Here is a 17,762-nt window from a genome sequence, read left to right on the forward strand (position 1 = left end):
CCGTGGGTGTGGTGGGTGGAACCGGTAGGGGTCAACCGGGGACGGCAATCAATGAGCTCTAAACGCTGACAGATTCAGCCTTTCCTCTCGCTGCTGCCTTCTTTTTCATTTTCTTTTCCTTCTCTCTTTTCTTTTTAATAAAGCCGAGCGACTGGAGAGCCGCAGACTAATTAACTGGCCTGTTTGCCTTTATAACACAAATAGAGTCCACGCACGCAGAGCTGTGAAATGGAAATGACATCGTGCAGCGGGGACACGGGGGCGGTGAGGGGTGAGGGGTGAGGGGTGGTGCCCATACAGTGATGTTAATCTGTCTTTTAATTTGGAGGCAGTGGGTGGGGGGGGTTGGGTGGTCAGTGTGTGTGTCGGTGTGTGTGTGAGGCAGTGGGTGGGGGGGTTGGGTGGTCAGTGTGTGTGTCGGTGTGTGTGTGAGGCAGTGGGTGGGGGGTTGGGTGGTCAGTGATCAAAATGGATTGTGATTCTGCAGTATGGTGGATGGTGGGTGGATGGTGGGGGGTATAGTCAGTATAGTTTCAAAGATTCAGCTAGTGTTGACTGCTTCTTTTCAGAACTGTGTACCCACTACAGATAGGTAGAATCACGGCTACGACACGTCAAAGCCTTGCATTGTGAGCTGTGCTCATCATGACACTGTGGAAATGAGCCTCTTGCTCTGTGCTCTGAATACTGTGGGTAGAACTACTTTCATTTGGCAGCTCATGAGAATTGGGTGCTTTCATGTTGAGGATGTAAGTCCATTTAAGGCAGTCAAACATTACATTTGCATATGTAAGGAATGTGATCATTAGTTTCGTATTTCAATCATGCCATGTATTTAACAACCTACAATCGTCTTTTCATCCAAAACGTTGATAGTGTGGCTAGAGTGATTAAATTAGCTGAGAACAGATTATTACTTGGGTTGATATCATATGACCAATCACCTACACAAGGAATTGGTAAACCCCTTCAAAACTAGAACCATAATTACAGTCAAAAAGCCTAAACTAGAAACATTATTAGTCAGATAAGTACCTACAGAACTAACCCACTAATACCTACAGAACTAACACACTATTCTAAAACTGATTGTTCCAATCCTTGATTGTGATTGGCTTCCATGCCGTTGTAAAATCCAGCATTACCTTTCAAGTTGTCCTCATAACATTCTATGATAACATTCCATATTACTGCACATGGAATATTTCAAAGAAAGAAAGACGTTACAAAGCTGACGCTGGCCTAGAGGGGAGAGAGATTGTGGCAGTGACGGGACATAGATAGGTGCGAGTCGTCACTGAAATCGTACTGGCGTCCAAATTACAGCGAGAGGAAGGAGTGGAGCAACATCCTTGCAACATCATCTGGGACACTGAAGCGTCAACATCAAGATACCCCTGTCGCTGCACCAGCAAAGAGGAGCCCGTTTGAAAACTATTTCAACAATTGCACTATTAATGGCGATATACAAATGAATGTGAATAAATAAGCACCCCTTTTTTGTCGGTAGCGCAAGTGTTCCATCTGGCTGTTGCGTGGCAACGATTTATTTAGGAACTATACTTTGTAGTGGCGGAAGAATGACGGTTTGTTATTAAACTATTTTGTTCGCGTCGTGCCTAACAACTCCCCTTACCTGTTCTAAAACCAGCGCAAAACACGGCCTCTTGGGGCTTATTGCTTAAATACCTACAGAGCTAACACACTAATACCTACAGTACAAACACACTAATACCTACAGTACAAACACACTAATACCTACAGTACAAACACACTAATACCTACAGTACAAACACACTAATACCTACAGTACAAACACACTAATACCTACAGTTCAAACACACTAATACCTACAGTACAAACACACTAATACCTACAGTTCAAACACACTAATACCTACAGTACAAACACACTAATACCTACAGTTCAAACACACTAATACCTACAGTACAAACACACTAATACCTACAGTACAAACACACTAATACCTACAGTACAAACACACTAATACCTACAGTACAAACACACTAATACCTACAGTTCAAACACACTAATACCTACAGTTCAAACACACTAATACCTACAGTACAAACACACTAATACCTACAGTACAAACACACTAATACCTACAGTTCAAACACACTAATACCTACAGTTCAAACACACTAATACCTACAGTTCAAACACACTAATACCTACAGTTCAAACACACTAATACCTACAGTACAAACACACTAATACCTACAGTACAAACACACTAATACCTACAGTTCAAACACACTAATACCTACAGTTCAAACACACTAATACCTACAGTACAAACACACTAATACCTACAGTTCAAACACACTAATACCTACAGTACAAACACACTAATACCTACAGTACAAACACACTAATACCTACAGTTCAAACACACTAATACCTACAGTACAAACACACTAATACCTACAGTACAAACACACTAATACCTACAGTTCAAACACACTAATACCTACAGTACAAACACACTAATACCTACAGTACAAACACACTAATACCTACAGTTCAAACACACTAATACCTACAGTACAAACACACTAATACCTACAGTACAAACACACTAATACCTACAGTTCAAACACACTAATACCTACAGTTCAAACACACTAATACCTACAGTACAAACACACTAATACCTACAGTACAAACACACTAATACCTACAGTTCAAACACACTAATACCTACAGTTCAAACACACTAATACCTACAGTTCAAACACACTAATACCTACAGTACAAACACACTAATACCTACAGTTCAAACACACTAATACCTACAGTTCAAACACACTAATACCTACAGTACAAACACACTAATACCTACAGTACAAACACACTAATACCTACAGTTCAAACACACTAATACCTACAGTTCAAACACACTAATACCTACAGTTCAAACACACTAATACCTACAGTTCAAACACACTAATACCTACAGTTCAAACACACTAATACCTACAGTTCAAACACACTAATACCTACAGTTCAAACACACTAATACCTACAGTTCAAACACACTAATACCTACAGTACAAACACACTAATACCTACAGTACAAACACACTAATACCTACAGTTCAAACACACTAATACCTACAGTTCAAACACACTAATACCTACAGTTCAAACACACTAATACCTACAGTACAAACACACTAATACCTACAGTTCAAACACACTAATACCTACAGTACAAACACACTAATACCTACAGTTCAAACACACTAATACCTACAGTTCAAACACACTAATACCTACAGTACAAACACACTAATACCTACAGTACAAACACACTAATACCTACAGTTCAAACACACTAATACCTACAGTTCAAACACACTAATACCTACAGTACAAACACACTAATACCTACAGTTCAAACACACTAATACCTACAGTACAAACACACTAATACCTACAGTTCAAACACACTAATACCTACAGTTCAAACACACTAATACCTACAGTACAAACACACTAATACCTACAGTACAAACACACTAATACCTACAGTTCAAACACACTAATACCTACAGAGCTAACACATGATAATCGACATTACAACAAGTAACAAGATATGCTGTAGAAACTGATATGCTATATGACTGTTTTTGGAGCTCACTGAAATCACTTTAATATTCTCATGTCGGAATGTAACTCCAATGCAGACCCGTAGGATGCAATACTCAGTTGAAGGTAGACTTTGTAATTGTACAGTGCTGACTACCCTTTTGAATCAATAATGCTGCTATCATCCTCACTTTAATAGAAATGAATAGGACACATTGTCGCACGGGTAAAGTTTGTGCAGCCACTAATGTGCAAGGAAATGAAAATGTATGATTCGTTAAGGAGCAATAAATGGCTTGGTTTTTGCCATAGTGATGATAATGGGGAGTATTACAATGATTTATATATTTTCCCGTAAATGGCCTCCCCCCACGACACAATTATAATTCCAAATCTGAGGAAGAAAAAACATCCTTTATGGTGGATGGAAAATTAATTTGCTCTTTCAATGCATGAAGCTTGCCATCCTATTTCCCTTCATTGAAAGGAATAATCTGCTGATATGACAGTTGCAGGCAAACTCACCAATTAGACAATGCCTATGTTCCTTCCTCCAGAGCTTAATTACATGAGGGAAGGGCTGTGGCCTGTGCAGCCTTTGGTGTGTGCGTGAGTGTGTGTGTGTGCGTGAGTGTGTCTGTGTGTGTGTGTGTGTGTGTGTGTGTGTGTGTGTGTGTGTGTGCGTGAGTGTGTCTGTGTGTGTGTGTGTGTGTGTGAGTGTGTGTGTGTGTGTGTGTGCGTGAGTGTGTCTCTGTGTGTGTGTGTGTGTGTGTGTGTGTGTGTGTGTGTGTGTGTGTGTGTGTGTGTGCGGATGCATGTGTTTTGTGTTTGTGTTTATGAACATGTCTGTTTTACTAAACAGTTAAAGGTGAAAAATGAAGAGAGACTGATTCTTGGGAAACATCCTCTGGCCAATGGATAAGGTTGGCAAATGTATACCATTGCTTCCAATGTCTGTATACGTATATCAATATAGTTAAGTGAGAGTGTAAAGTCACTCAATGGAGGCCGGCAGGTTGTCATGTAGTCTCTCTGTTGGAATGATAGAGTTAGAGTAAAACATCATTATTTGCCAAGAGAGCTGTTGCTTGTTTATGAATGTGGATGACAGTCACAGTTCCACCTGCTCTCATAAATGCTTTATTGGACTCAGATGCGATGAGGAGGAAGGCGACGGGGGGGGAAAAGTGTAACGCGGTTAGCATGCTAATGAGACAAGCGACGACGCATATGCTCTGTGAAGAGGCCGTGTTAATGAAGGTCAGCCTCCCCTCCCTACAGTAAGGGAGGAAGATTATTGATCGGAAAATGTTACCTAGTAATTGTGAATGAGTTGTCAGAATCTTTAACCAGAAATGCGGCTTCAGTCACCTCTGTGTCAAAACGTTGTGTCTTACAGATTTCACACACATCTTATTACCTTTGGAATGCTAATCATAGTGGCTTACATTCCTTAAAGCACCTGCATTGAAATGATGTTGTCCCTTTTCTTTTGGATTGAACTGAAATAGATGAGCAAGGATTGCAGGGGTGCCCAGTCCTATCGTCAAAGGGTTGATTTGACGTTACATTTGAAACTCCAGCCCTGCAGGAGGATATCGGTTACAACTAAATCAATTGCATTGGAAATAGCAGCTATACAGGTGGACACCTAGGTAAAGGAGGGGTACCAAATTGGTCTCTTGCTCTCATTCTATAGCTCCCTCTCTAATGACCCATGTGTTATAGCCATTAGCGCTGTGGCTGACTATTGTTCTCCCTCCTTTGCTAATGTCTTTTGCCATATGGCAGCTTCTCCACTGCCATGTCCTCACACAGAATGTTGAAGCGCTTCTGCTTTGGATGGCAAACATCATAATCTTGTTTACTGTTTTATTCCCCTGCTTTCTCTCCCTTCATCATTTCTGCCTTTCATGAAGGTCATGCCTGCAGTATGTGGAAGGAAAAGGAGACGGAGTGTGGGGGAGAGCTCTCTGTGTTTCTTCATTTGGAGTTGGGCAGAAAACATCACAGTCCGCTGATCATCCCATTTGACGAGAGGGAGAGGGAGAGGGAGAGAGAGAGGGAGAGAGGGAGAGAGAGAGAGGGAGAGAGAGAAAGAGAGGGAGGGTGAAAGAGAGGGAGGGTGAAAGAGAGGGAGAGGGGGAGAGAGAGGGAGGGTGAAAGAGAGAGAGAGAGAGAGAGAGAGAGAGAGAGAGGGAGAGACAGGGAGAGGGGGAGAGAGAGGGAGAGGGGGAGAGAGAGGGAGGGAGAGGGGGAGAGAGAGTGATTTCCACCGATCATGAAAAAAAAGGCACATTAATGTGGCGACAGGATTGACTTGCCGTACGCGTCCCATGGGACATGCCTTAGTTCCTACTGACATCTCAAAGACGACGCGCTCGTAATTATGCTGCGGCGTCGGGAGCGGCGAGATGAAGGCAGCTCCGGTCACTGAGTTTATTTACCATCCACTGCTTTTGAGCTCATCTTCCTGCTGACTTTGAAGATGTTCTTCACTATCCTTCATTTCTGAGGACACGGCGCACGCGATCAGACATTTCACTGAATCTTTTCAATACGTTGTCAGGACTGGTAAAATCCATGGTGTTACGCACCATATACTGTATAGGATAATTCAGCGTAAACAAGAAGCAGGTCCATCTACACAAGGAGTTCCAGACAAAAAGGAAGCCTGGGTTGTTATTGTTATGCAGAAAATGTTTCCGTGGTTCAGTTATGATATGCACTGCATGTGTTTTATTTAGTCATAGGCCATAAATAGCAATGAGAAATGTTCTACAGTGTAGCCTACCGTGCAGGTACATGAATTAAAAATGTCAGTTTCATTATTATTTCATGACAAGTCATGGAGAGCGTATTAGTTTATTTCCCAAACCTTTGAAAATGATATCGAAAACAATTCACTCCAGCGTGCCTATATACTGCCAAGACCTGAATTATACAGCATGTGGTCTATGGTTGATTATAACGGGAAATCACCCCCATGGTTCCTGCCTCGTGGAGGTTAGAAAATGACAGAAGTTAACTTCAGATAAGATTAACCACAAGGCACTATTACTAGGATTTAATTACAGTGTCATGTTGTCAACACAGAAGCCCTGTTCTGCACAAAATGGTGATTTTGTCTTGAGGTTTACTGACTTTGATTTCATAAGGTTGCCATTAGTATTACAGACAAAACCACACATGTGTATACCAGTGACTCTGCTATTCATATAGAGAAGAAGGTTGCTGTAGGTGGATCTTTGAGATCTGTGCTCGTTTGGTTCTCCCTGGCTCGACCCCACCATAACCTCATATTAGCCTCTGCAGAGGTTTCCTTTTGATGGTGACTGAACCTTTGATAATGCATGAAGCACACCTTGAACTCCCTTCCTCTTCCTCATCCAGGAGCTCCAGGCATGAAACAACGAGCAGAATGCAGAATGAGGACGGTTGTGTGTGTGTGTGTGTGTGTGTGTGTGTGTGTGTGTGTGTGTGTGTGTGTTGTATCCCTGCTATCTACAGAACTAGTCTGTAACCTCCCTCAAATGAAAGCCTCCCCAACTGTGAGATATCCCCCTCTCTATTCTATGTGTGGCATGAAGGTTGGTTATCTGAAAATGAGTTTTTTGTTCTCCTGAAGCACATCAAGTGTGGAGAGAGAAGACGTTTGTGTGTTACTGTGAGTGTGTTTGTGTGTGTGTAGATGTGAGTGTGTTTGTGTGTGTGTAGATGTGAGTGTGTGTGTTACTGTGAGTGTGTGTGTAGATGTGTTCCGCTCCACGCTTCCCAAACCCCAGTGGGACTTCGGCGGCGGATCGTGTGTCAAGTCTTATTGGGGGGGGGGTGTATGTTTAGCTGTCAGGTCTGCCGAGGAAGCCTGTTTAAGACTGAGGAGGGATCAATCATGCCGGATTACTGTTCATTGCATTTTTATGCAAAACGCCAAGATGGTCCTTCACAGAAAATATTTATGACAGTTACCTGGGCCGCTGGATGCTGTATGCAAAGAAACTCAGCACAGCGGCTCGCTTTGAAGACCAATAAAGGAAATTGGTGGAGCGCAGGTAAACCCGAGGCACAGCAGTAAATGGATGCTTGTAAATGGCGGCTTGTGTTAGTTGCACTTGCCTCTCGTGGGTGGAGGCGTGCGGTTGAGAATACATCAAACACAAAACACAAATGAAGCTTGCCTTCACGTAGCCAAGGCATTTCATGGCGATCCAGGCTATGATATTTGATCAGTCACGTTTTCCCTGAGATGCAGGCGGCTCTTATTATTATACTCTGAACAACCACTGTCCCCGGGTCCAGGACAGTGCTCCTATGTGGAAGCAGAGCCTGTGCATTTACATTGGGGCGAGAGTGGCGAGGGTTTGGGGGTGAGGTGAGGGATGTTTATGGTTGGGCTTGCTGGCAGGTCCACAGCCTCTTTAATTGGGACTGGTCCACTTGGCCTTCCTCACGTCCACCTCTGCTCTTATATTTCCCCCCAGTTAAATGTCTGCCACACCAGCAGATGCAGGGAGCTGTTGACATGTAACATACAGCATATTTCTCCCTTTATGCCCCAGGGATGGGCTGCCCGAGCACAAAATGGATGCAATGGATGGATCATGTCATGGGAGAGGAAAGCAATTTTCTGAGAAGGGGGAAAAGGAAGGAGGACCCCTCCAGCCCAAAAGCAAAAAAATGGCCCAGTTTGGCCTTAATGTGTCTCTTCGTGTGTCACTCAAGTCTGGACTTAGAATCACCTAAGGAGGAATTGTAGCTCCACTCTAAAGAGAACTTCATATTTCAATATGAAGGTACATAGGCGGGTAACATCTAAATAGACACCAATTTGATATCTTTGTCATATCTATATATTGTCATAAAGATAAATAATGTTTCACAATTCTGGAATAGATTGTTTGGTAATGGCATCAATCTAGGAATAGTTTACAGCATAATAGAGACTCATTCCTGATGCTGTTGTATTTCCTCCGCGTGAAGAAGTGGTTGACCCTTTGGACAGATGGTGTAATATGTAATTAATATAATAGGTAATTACGGAAATGTACTCTCATGCAGTATTGTACTTTGTCAATATTAATGTTTTAAAAGTGCTTAGAGGCCATGAGAATAATGTAATCGATTACTTTTGAACCCTTTGAGAAGACTGCTTTGAAATCAGAATTGTTTCTTATTAGCTTAAACCCATTTTGGCAGGATATATGATGAAAAGACAGAACGTATCACAATATTCAGCATATTACAAAGATCCTTAAGGATGACAGTATAATCATAGCTTGACTCAAGTATAGTTACATTTGTAATTATATAGCATTGTGGTAGCTAATGATTCTGGTCTTTATTTACCGTAGTTTTGTCTTTAACTAAGTGCTAGTAGTCTCACATGTATGCAGAGATCTCTCCTGAATCTATTAGATGCAAACGCTCCTAAACATAGGTTTGCGTAAGTCAAGTAATGCAATAAAGTGCTTGAATTCAACTTCATGACAAACACCATCCCTTTAGCTGTACTTCGCCTTGAACCAACGCACAGCCTGATCGCTCTTGCATGCTTGTTCATGTCCACCAAAAACACTTTTTTTTTGTTTTACAAGTTCCAGTTTCTTAAGGCCTTAGGCCAGAGTGAAAGACCTGGGGAACGTTTCCTCTAATGGCTCTGCATCCATGGACAGTGCAGGCATCAGAATACTGCAAAGGCTGTTTATTTTAACAAACTAACGCTTTTAAATATCTGAATGCCCTCGGCCAGAGTGACAGGTCTCTGTCCTGTCATTGACAACTAAGTTGCTAGCCACATACCAATGCTAGTTTTCCACTGAATAATTTTACTCAATTCTGTCCTCAGGTAGGAGTTTTGGTATGTTTTTAACTATTATTTAATTGTAAGTTTATAAAACACCACCGAGTTTAAAAAAGGTTTGAGATTATGGGTATTCTTATTTAGGGCCAGTGTTTGGTGGTATGTTGTTCAGTTAAAGATCAAAGATACAAAGATGTACTTGTGTGTTTCAGGTTTATGAGTCACTGCTGAGAAGATATGCCGCGCTGGAGGAGAGGATTCTGGGGGAGACCACGCCGTGATGGGATTCAGCACTCCCAGGGTATTCCATCATCCAATCCCATCAATTTGGGTGATTAGAGTCAGAACATAGAGAGCTCTGAAGATGATTCAGAGGAGCTTGGGTGACGAAGTAGCCTTTCAATCAAAGCCATTGTAGGCAGGGTTTGAGAATAATTTCTATATTAGGTTAAAAGGGTATTTTATTTCTCAATAGCTCTATCATTTCAAATAGTTTCTGAATCAGTATTAGCCAAATTTGACACAGTAGTCTCTTGTCCTACATCACTGCCCGTGTATTTACACAATAAAGTAATAACACAAGACCTGTAACCAGCTGCAGAGATAACCAAATCAAAACCATTGTTGTCATTTCTTCCCTCAGTCACTGTTGAGAATAATGAGGACAGCCACACAATTTCGGCAACAGCTGAAGCCTGTTTGTGTCTCCTTGTGATGTTGACTTTATGACCTCTCTCTCTCTCTCTCTCTCTCTCTCTCCCTATCTTCCTCTCTCTCTCTCTCTCTCTCTCTCTCTCTCTCTCTCCCTATCTTCCTCTCTCCTGTTATGTGTTCATGAATCTGCTCAGCTCGCGCCCTGACTCCCAGTGCTGTTCTATTAATACACTGCATCCCTGCCGGCTCTTCACACATCCCCCCCCCCCCCTACCCCCACCCCCACCCCCACCCGCTCGCTGACAATAAAGGCCCTCCGCTGCCACTTTAAATCAATCGCTCATTAGTCTTAACTCCATCTGCACTGCACTTTAAATGCTGTCCCTGGACAGACAAAGGGAAAACAGCCACGGCTTGTGCTCGGCTTGTGTGCTAGGAACCAGGGTGTGCACGGGGGATGGATGGCTCTCTCCCATGCTGTGGCCAATTGTCAGGACATACTGTCTGTGGAGCGGAGAGGTCTGTTTCGCCGTGGGTCACGCGGCACGGGCGGCTGAGAGTGTCTGTCATCAGCGGATGGGCCGGAGGTTGCAGTTAATCCACACTGTAACTGCTACTCTCTTCACAGTGCCAAGGGCACCTGTGGGTGGTCTAGAAGTCAGCCATGTTTGTCTCCTTACAATCAGTCATATTCTGTCATGCATTATGAAGCTGAACCACGTTTGTGATATATTTGTTTACCATGTGGCACGGTGTAACTGATTGGCTGTCATTAGCTGACTGCTTGCCTTTGTTTACACACTAATGTAATAGTGGTGATTCTTGCCGCAAGCGTCGTCACCTGAGGATGGCACTGCCAACTGAGGCAGCTAATTAGCTGCATACCTCGTGGCTTTGATGCTGTGGATGATTAGAATTAGAACACAAAGGGGAGAGATATCAGATGTCAGTGACTACAATCAACACGTTGTATCCTGTTGTGCTAGTATATTTGATCATTCCTGGGATTAGAACATCGGCTAATGGAAACGAACTGGAACAGAATATCCTCCGTATAAAACCAGGAAGTATATATACAGTACATTACTCTTAATATGTATACAAATAAATATATATATGTTACCATGTGGAAAGCTGTCACATGTAATAATATGACCATTATATATCATATGTCACACCATGCACCTCTAACGACCTCTTAAGACAGCCATAATGATCAGGTAATGACATGACCATTTATGTCAGGCCATAGATTGCTTCGGTGAAATGTTGCCCACGTAGTCTTCCTCCAAGCTGTCCATTGGAAATCTATTTGTGTTCACTGTATGTCTTGTTACAGTCAATCATAGATGGGTGGAAATAACGTGGCGGTGCCCATTACTGAGGCCCAGGCCTTGTTGATGCTCTCGATGACCCCTAACCTGCTGCAGAGGTGTTGACTGGGCCTCAGAGTCCTCCTCATGACAAGGTTTGGGGAAACCAGCCCTACCAAGAAGCATCTCTATTTTATCTTCAGCGTGGAAACTCACTTGTCCTCGTGAGCTAAGCACTGCAGAGTTGGTGTACATGCACTGTGTTTCTTCTTTTCATGCATATTTGTAAAAGCTCAAAAGAGGAATATTGTCCCTCAGCTTGATGATCGTCTCTGCGGTCTTGTGAAATGACACGAGCATATTTCTTCACATCCTTAAAGAAAATAATGCTTGTGGATAGTTCATCTAATAGAGTGTGCTGCCAGCTGGATCTATTTGCATGCAGAGAACAAAAAAAACATACTGTTATTATAACTTGGTAAAAATGGCTAGATAAGTACTCCTCATCTCTAATTAGCTGATTGCATGGTAATTGTATTTTTGATGCCCGAGGGGGATGCACCCTGGTACACTGATGACAGCAATGAAACACTGAAAAGGCAACGGAGTGGAAACCTTTCCACTCGGAGGCTTTCGTAACAACTTATTATTTATGCCAATGAGGTTGGAAGATGTAAAGGGGAGGAATTTCCTCCAAGCCAAAAGTGAGAAACCTAATTAGGTCAAAATGTTAATAGCATAAAATGTCGCTGTTGTTTCATTTGCTGGAAATGTTGGAACTCATTGGACGAGTGTGGGGATTTCTTTCCTGGGAGGGGTTCTAAAACAGTCTGACGTAAACGGGGCTCACTAGGGGATGCCGTTTTTGAGCCAGCGTGTTTGTGGATGAGCACGACGAAGGGAACATGCAAAGACAGAAGAGTCTAACTTTCAGATTATTCAGATTCTGCTTGCTTGTTTTCACCAGTCTGTCCAAATTTAGAACAGGGATATCTGAGAGACTAAAAACCGAAGCTAGAAAATAAGAATTTCTGTAGAAATACAGAAAATATTCCACAGAAACAGACATTGTAATACATATGCAATGTGTCTCTCGAATTACTGGAGCTTATTTTGTTTATGCCACCTGTGAAAGTGAAGTGCTTTATTCTACCTCAGAAAACCCTCTTCTCATCTCATATGGTTCTCAGGAGGAGGGATAGCCACGGAGTAAACGATCCATACTGTCCGTCCCTTGCTACTAATTAGAGCTCCCCGCGTCACCACTGTACCCTCTGCAGACGTCATTCATCTCTGTCTACCTCATGACTGACATGTTTTGACGTTTTCTTTTTGCAGACTGATGTATGCTGCTTATATCATGACTAGTTAAATCATGCTGACTAATTATGCTACCTGCCTGGTATAAATGGCTTTTCCACTGCCAGGCTGTCACTTCCTGAGCTGAAGCTCAGTACGGCTCCCTGTGCAAGCCGCACACACTGAAATAAACTTGAAATTCTTCTTTAAGTGTTGGTGTTTGACTCCGAATCCATCAATAGGTCCTTCAAGCCGGACGAATGTTTCTCTCCGATGCTGTTATCAGGAGTTTGAGCGAATGCTGCGATCATTGCGAAGGGGCAGGCAAAGCACATTTTGAATGTCGTGCGCCACCTGTGCCCCCCCCCCAGGGCACACCTGTGCCCCCCCCCCCCCAGGGCACACCTGTGCCCCCCCCCCCCCCCCAGGGCACGTCTGTTAGCAGCTGGACCCTCAGTTGGAGTGAACAATCATCAAGAACCAGATTACTGCACATAGTAGTCCCGAGCGCTACAATTAGCTTTTCTTTTGTATTTTTATCAAGACCATAGCAGGTCAACCTTGCCATTTGTCTCAGCGTGTCTCTGCTTCGACTGTCCGTTTGTGTCAGCGTGTCTCTGCTTCGACTGTCCGTTTGTCTCAGCGTGTCTCTGCTTCGACTGTCCGTTTGTCTCAGCGTGTCTCTGCTTCGACTGTCCGTTTGGAACATTTTGTTCTGAGTTGTCAGGTGATTTGAACTTGAGTAAAATGATTGAATATTATTCATTATTTTAAGAGAAAACTTACATGGCAACTTTGTCTGTTTGTAGTGATCGTACATGATCAACAGTATTATTTGGGCCCATATTAGAGATTGTGAGGCCTATTCAAACATCCCAGTGAGTGTGTGAGCGAGTGAGGGAGGATGATTGTTCAGTGGGCGGCCGCTGTCTGACAGTCAGATACGCCAATGAATAGTGAGGCGGGGAAATCATTACTAAAATGATGGGTTTTGTGTTGTGTTGCGTAAATGTTGCCTAGGAATGGTCTTAAGGTGCTCGCTTGACGAAGAGGCCCTAAGAAAAGAAAAAGAAAAGAGTGAGTGAATGTGTGTGTGTGTGTGTGTGTGTGTGTGTGTGCATGTGTGTGTGTGTGTGTGTGTGTGTGTGTATGTGTGTGCATGTGTGTGTGTGTGTGTGTGCATGTGTGTGTGTGTGTGTGTGTGAGTGAATGTGTGTGTGTGCTTGCTGGCCCGCTATTGTGATACGCATGAAGGTCACAGAACTCTGTCACCGACCGCGAGTGAGAATACATCAAGACAGACACATCTGACCGTGATTTGAAAGGGAACATTTACTGTTTTCCATGATCACGGTCTGGTCTGAAGAAAAGAGAGAGGGGTAGCTACTTGGATGCACTTACTCCCACAGACATCACCGAACAAAACAACTACAGCAATGAACCGTGTGTGTGCGTGTGCGTGTGCGTGTGCGTGTGCGTGTGCGTGTGCGTGCGCGTGCGCGTGCGTGTGTGTGTGTGCATGTGTGTGGGGGGGGAATACAGTTCGCAGAGAGAGAGAGAGAGAGAGAGAGAGAGAGAGAGAAATAAAATGAGCCTTAATGAACCACAGTTATGAAGTTACAGTTGTTTTAAAACCTATTTCAAGCATTTCAGGCCCTTTGTCAGATAAATAAATATTAAATTCTCATGCCCATTTTAGCATTGACAGCATGATACTGCACATCACTGATGCTGACAGCATGATAACCCTGTTGCTGTCCCTCACCTCCCCCAGGGTAGCCAGTCTACCAGAGGGAACATTTGGCCAGTTTGAGGCAAACTTCAGGGCTATTGTATCACATTGAAATAAACTTCACATCCTTGACCTCGTCTGCCGAGTCCTTTTTCATGTGTTGCCGTTTGACTCAGAGTCCATCAGTGCTCTTTGAAACAGAAGAAGTATATCGCCCCAAGGCTTGAAGTGGCAATCTGTGTTGGCAAAGACTGTTTTTATTTTTCTAATAGTAACTTCGATTCAGCATGGCTACCTCATATTGAGCAGACATTCAGTCTGTGCATGTGTGTGTGTGTGTGTGTGTGTGCAGTTATTGGCACTGCCCTGTGGTTGTCTGTGGTCATTTTCTCACTGGTGCTGGAGGGGGGGGGGGGGGGGGGTGCTGTGGCTAAGGATGACTTCCTGTTTCCCCCTCTCTCTTTTATTGTCCTCCCTCTCTCTCCCTCTCTCTCTCTCTGTATCTCTCTCCCTCTCTCTCTCTCTCTCTCTCTCTGTATCTCTCTCTCTGTATCTCTCTCTCTCTCTCTCTTCCTCCCTCTCCCTCTCTCTCTCTCTCCCTCTCTCTCTCTCTTTTTCCCTCCCGCTCTCTCTCCCTCTCCCTCTCTCTCTCTCTTTTTCCCTCCCGCTCTCTCTCCCTCTCCCTCTCCCTCTCTCTCTCTCTCTCTCTCTCTCTCTTCCTCCCTCTCCCTCTCTCTCTCTCTCCCTCTCTCTCTCTCTTTTTCCCTCCCGCTCTCTCTCCCTCTCCCTCTCCCTCTCCCTCTCCCTCTCTCCCTCTCTCTCTCTCCCTCCCTCCCTCTCTCTCTCTCTCTCTCTCTGTATCTCTCTGTTTTGAGGCAGTGTCCAGCGGCATGCTGGAGTGGCAGGAGGGAACGGCCCTGGGGCCTCTGGACACACACACCTCATTAATCCTGCCCTGCTGTGCCAGTTAATGGAGCACGCACAAGAATACACACAAACACGTGTTCATATATACATAGACATGCACACGCTGCACACACACACACACACATACACACACACATATTTATGCAGATTAATACACATACACAGACACAAGCATGTGAAAAACAAACATGCACCACAAACACACTCACACATGAATTCATCATTTTTAGTTTTACCAGAGGAACCTACAATCACATTTGTACACAAGTGTTGCAGAGAGATATTACATTTTTCCTTCTCCAAGTGTTAAGAGTAAGAAAAAGTCACTCATTTCACAAACCTAATCGGACTCTCTAGTCATATCTGCCATAGGCCGTCAGCATTATGGAGTTTTGATCTAAAGCCTACTAGCTGCCAACCTAAAAAGCATTCAGAAACCTTGCAGTCACCACTAATAGCCATTTGGCACTGACAAACGCTTGCTAAGTGGCATACTTTCCCCACCTGGACAACTGATCTACATGGGTCATAGCCTGGATAGCTGGTTGGAACGACAGGTGTGTTTTATGTCCTTTACATGACCATATTACATCAAAATTAATTTTTAAAATGATAGCAAAAGTAGTTGCTCATAAAAAAACGAATTGTTGCATATTGTGTAACTACTAAGTACTTTAATTGGAAATAAAAATACAAATTGACAGTTATAGTTATATTCATATGTATTCAAATTATAGTTAGTGTACAGTATTCCGTATACTTAAAATGGCTGTTCCCACAGATCATATGATTACATAGCACATTAGTCAAACATTTTTAAATATTTTGATTAGTGACAGTTCTGAGCTGATGAAACCAAAAAAGCATATTGCTTTCCACTTACGTCTTTTACATCTCTGGGTTGGAATACTTTTCCTTCTAACTGGCAACTGTGTCCTTACATCCAGGAATAGCATATTCAAAAATAACACCAGGGTGATTGACAGACGAGTTATCGTTGTGACATGTTTGCTTGTTTTTCTCTTGCCTGCTTATTTATAACAAAACTCATCACTGATGACCCATATGTGGTGGCTTCAGCAAAAGAAGTCCAAAAATAGGAATGCTACTTTGGAAATTGGAAATGCTAGATCCTTTGGCTGACTGAATTGTACAAAACAAATATATAAAAGAAAACAAGGCAGTTTTTAAAAACATAATTGTACACAGTATAAAGAATACTGCTATCACGTGAACTCACTAAGAAACCTCAGCTCTAAGTTTTGTCACATGATCCTTCCCGACCATCTGGTAACCCACATTTTGCATTCCGAAACCATTCATTTACAAGTTGTGCTTTTAAAACTGCAGAGAAACAAGTTGTGCTTTTAAAACTGCAGAGAAACAAGTGACTCACAGTAAGTGTGATAACTTGTGTTGAGTTCTGTGCCACACTGCGGACATTTAAAACTGGAACTGATGCTCTCATTGTGTGATTATTTTATCACTGCAGAAAGCATTAGATGATTTGACATAGCATCAACCTTGCAGGGGTCCATCTTCATATGCCATGTCTTGAAACACAACAGCTGCGAGCCAGAATAACAAAGATGCACAGGATCAAAGATGCAAAATCAGTGTGACAAAGCCCTTTATACCAGGCACTGAAGGATCAAACGCATTTACACTAAGGTGCACCAAGAGACAAGCTGCTAGCTTATTTGATTATATTTGGGTTGCCATGAAGTGCTAACTCGTTAGAGGGTATTGTGTTGAGGAGCCTTTATTTCTGTGTGTGTGTGTTTACTGCTGTGTGCTACTGTTCACTCCACTCATACCTCAGTGTGAAAAGGTGTCTGCAGCACACACACACACACACACACACACACACACTTACCGTTTGAATCTGAAATCTGCTTTGCAAAGTGTTACTGAGAAATTCATCTTAGCTTGTGTCTGTTCACTTTAGCCTTTAGAAATGTTTATGTCATTTTTAAAAAGCAGCAAGGACATTTCAACTTGAGCTAGCAAGCTAGCTCGCAAAAAAAAAAACCGACACAGACTTGCTTTGTGAACACACAGCTGGCACCGATAGCTAGCTTGTTAACGGATGTATTTTGGGAATATATTTGGCGACACTGTGTTATAAAAACTGCTCTTTCATGCCTGGATCACAGTAGTAAACAGCCATCTAGTGGGAACAACTAGTGTGTTTATCTGTCCTTCACATGACCACGTGCCTTAAAATAAATAAATAAAAAAGAAGTTTTCATCTACAAAAAACATACCTCAAAATGGTACAAACCTGCATAATGTGCCTCCAAGGAATCAAATGCATATTGTAGAAACAATATAAATGTACTGAGGGGGAAATGGTTCAGGAAACAGTGGTGCCAATAGGTATTTTGCTATTATTATTTTGTTATTATGATTTACTAGCATT

General features: G+C 42.8%; 1 protein-coding gene across 5 annotated transcripts in view; it reads left to right on the top strand.

Annotated features, from left to right (window-relative positions):
• xylb (xylulokinase homolog (H. influenzae)) overlaps positions 1–17,762 on the top strand; it is an 82,434-nt gene that overhangs the window by 22,761 nt on the left and 41,911 nt on the right. For 2 of the 5 annotated variants that reach the window (XM_042710297.1, XM_042710300.1), the window contains exon 19: positions 9,628–10,033. In XM_042710297.1, the coding sequence (XP_042566231.1) occupies positions 9,628–9,696 (69 nt within the window). In that variant the 3' untranslated portion in view covers positions 9,697–10,033. Of the gene's footprint in view, positions 1–9,627; positions 10,034–10,058; positions 10,150–10,263; positions 10,298–17,762 lie in introns of those variants that run through there. The other 3 variants (XM_042710299.1, XM_042710298.1, XM_012821301.3) reach the window with 3 other exon arrangements.

This window comes from Clupea harengus, chromosome 17 (genome assembly GCF_900700415.2).
Source record: "Clupea harengus chromosome 17, Ch_v2.0.2, whole genome shotgun sequence".
NCBI classification, from domain to species: domain Eukaryota; kingdom Metazoa; phylum Chordata; class Actinopteri; order Clupeiformes; family Clupeidae; genus Clupea; species Clupea harengus.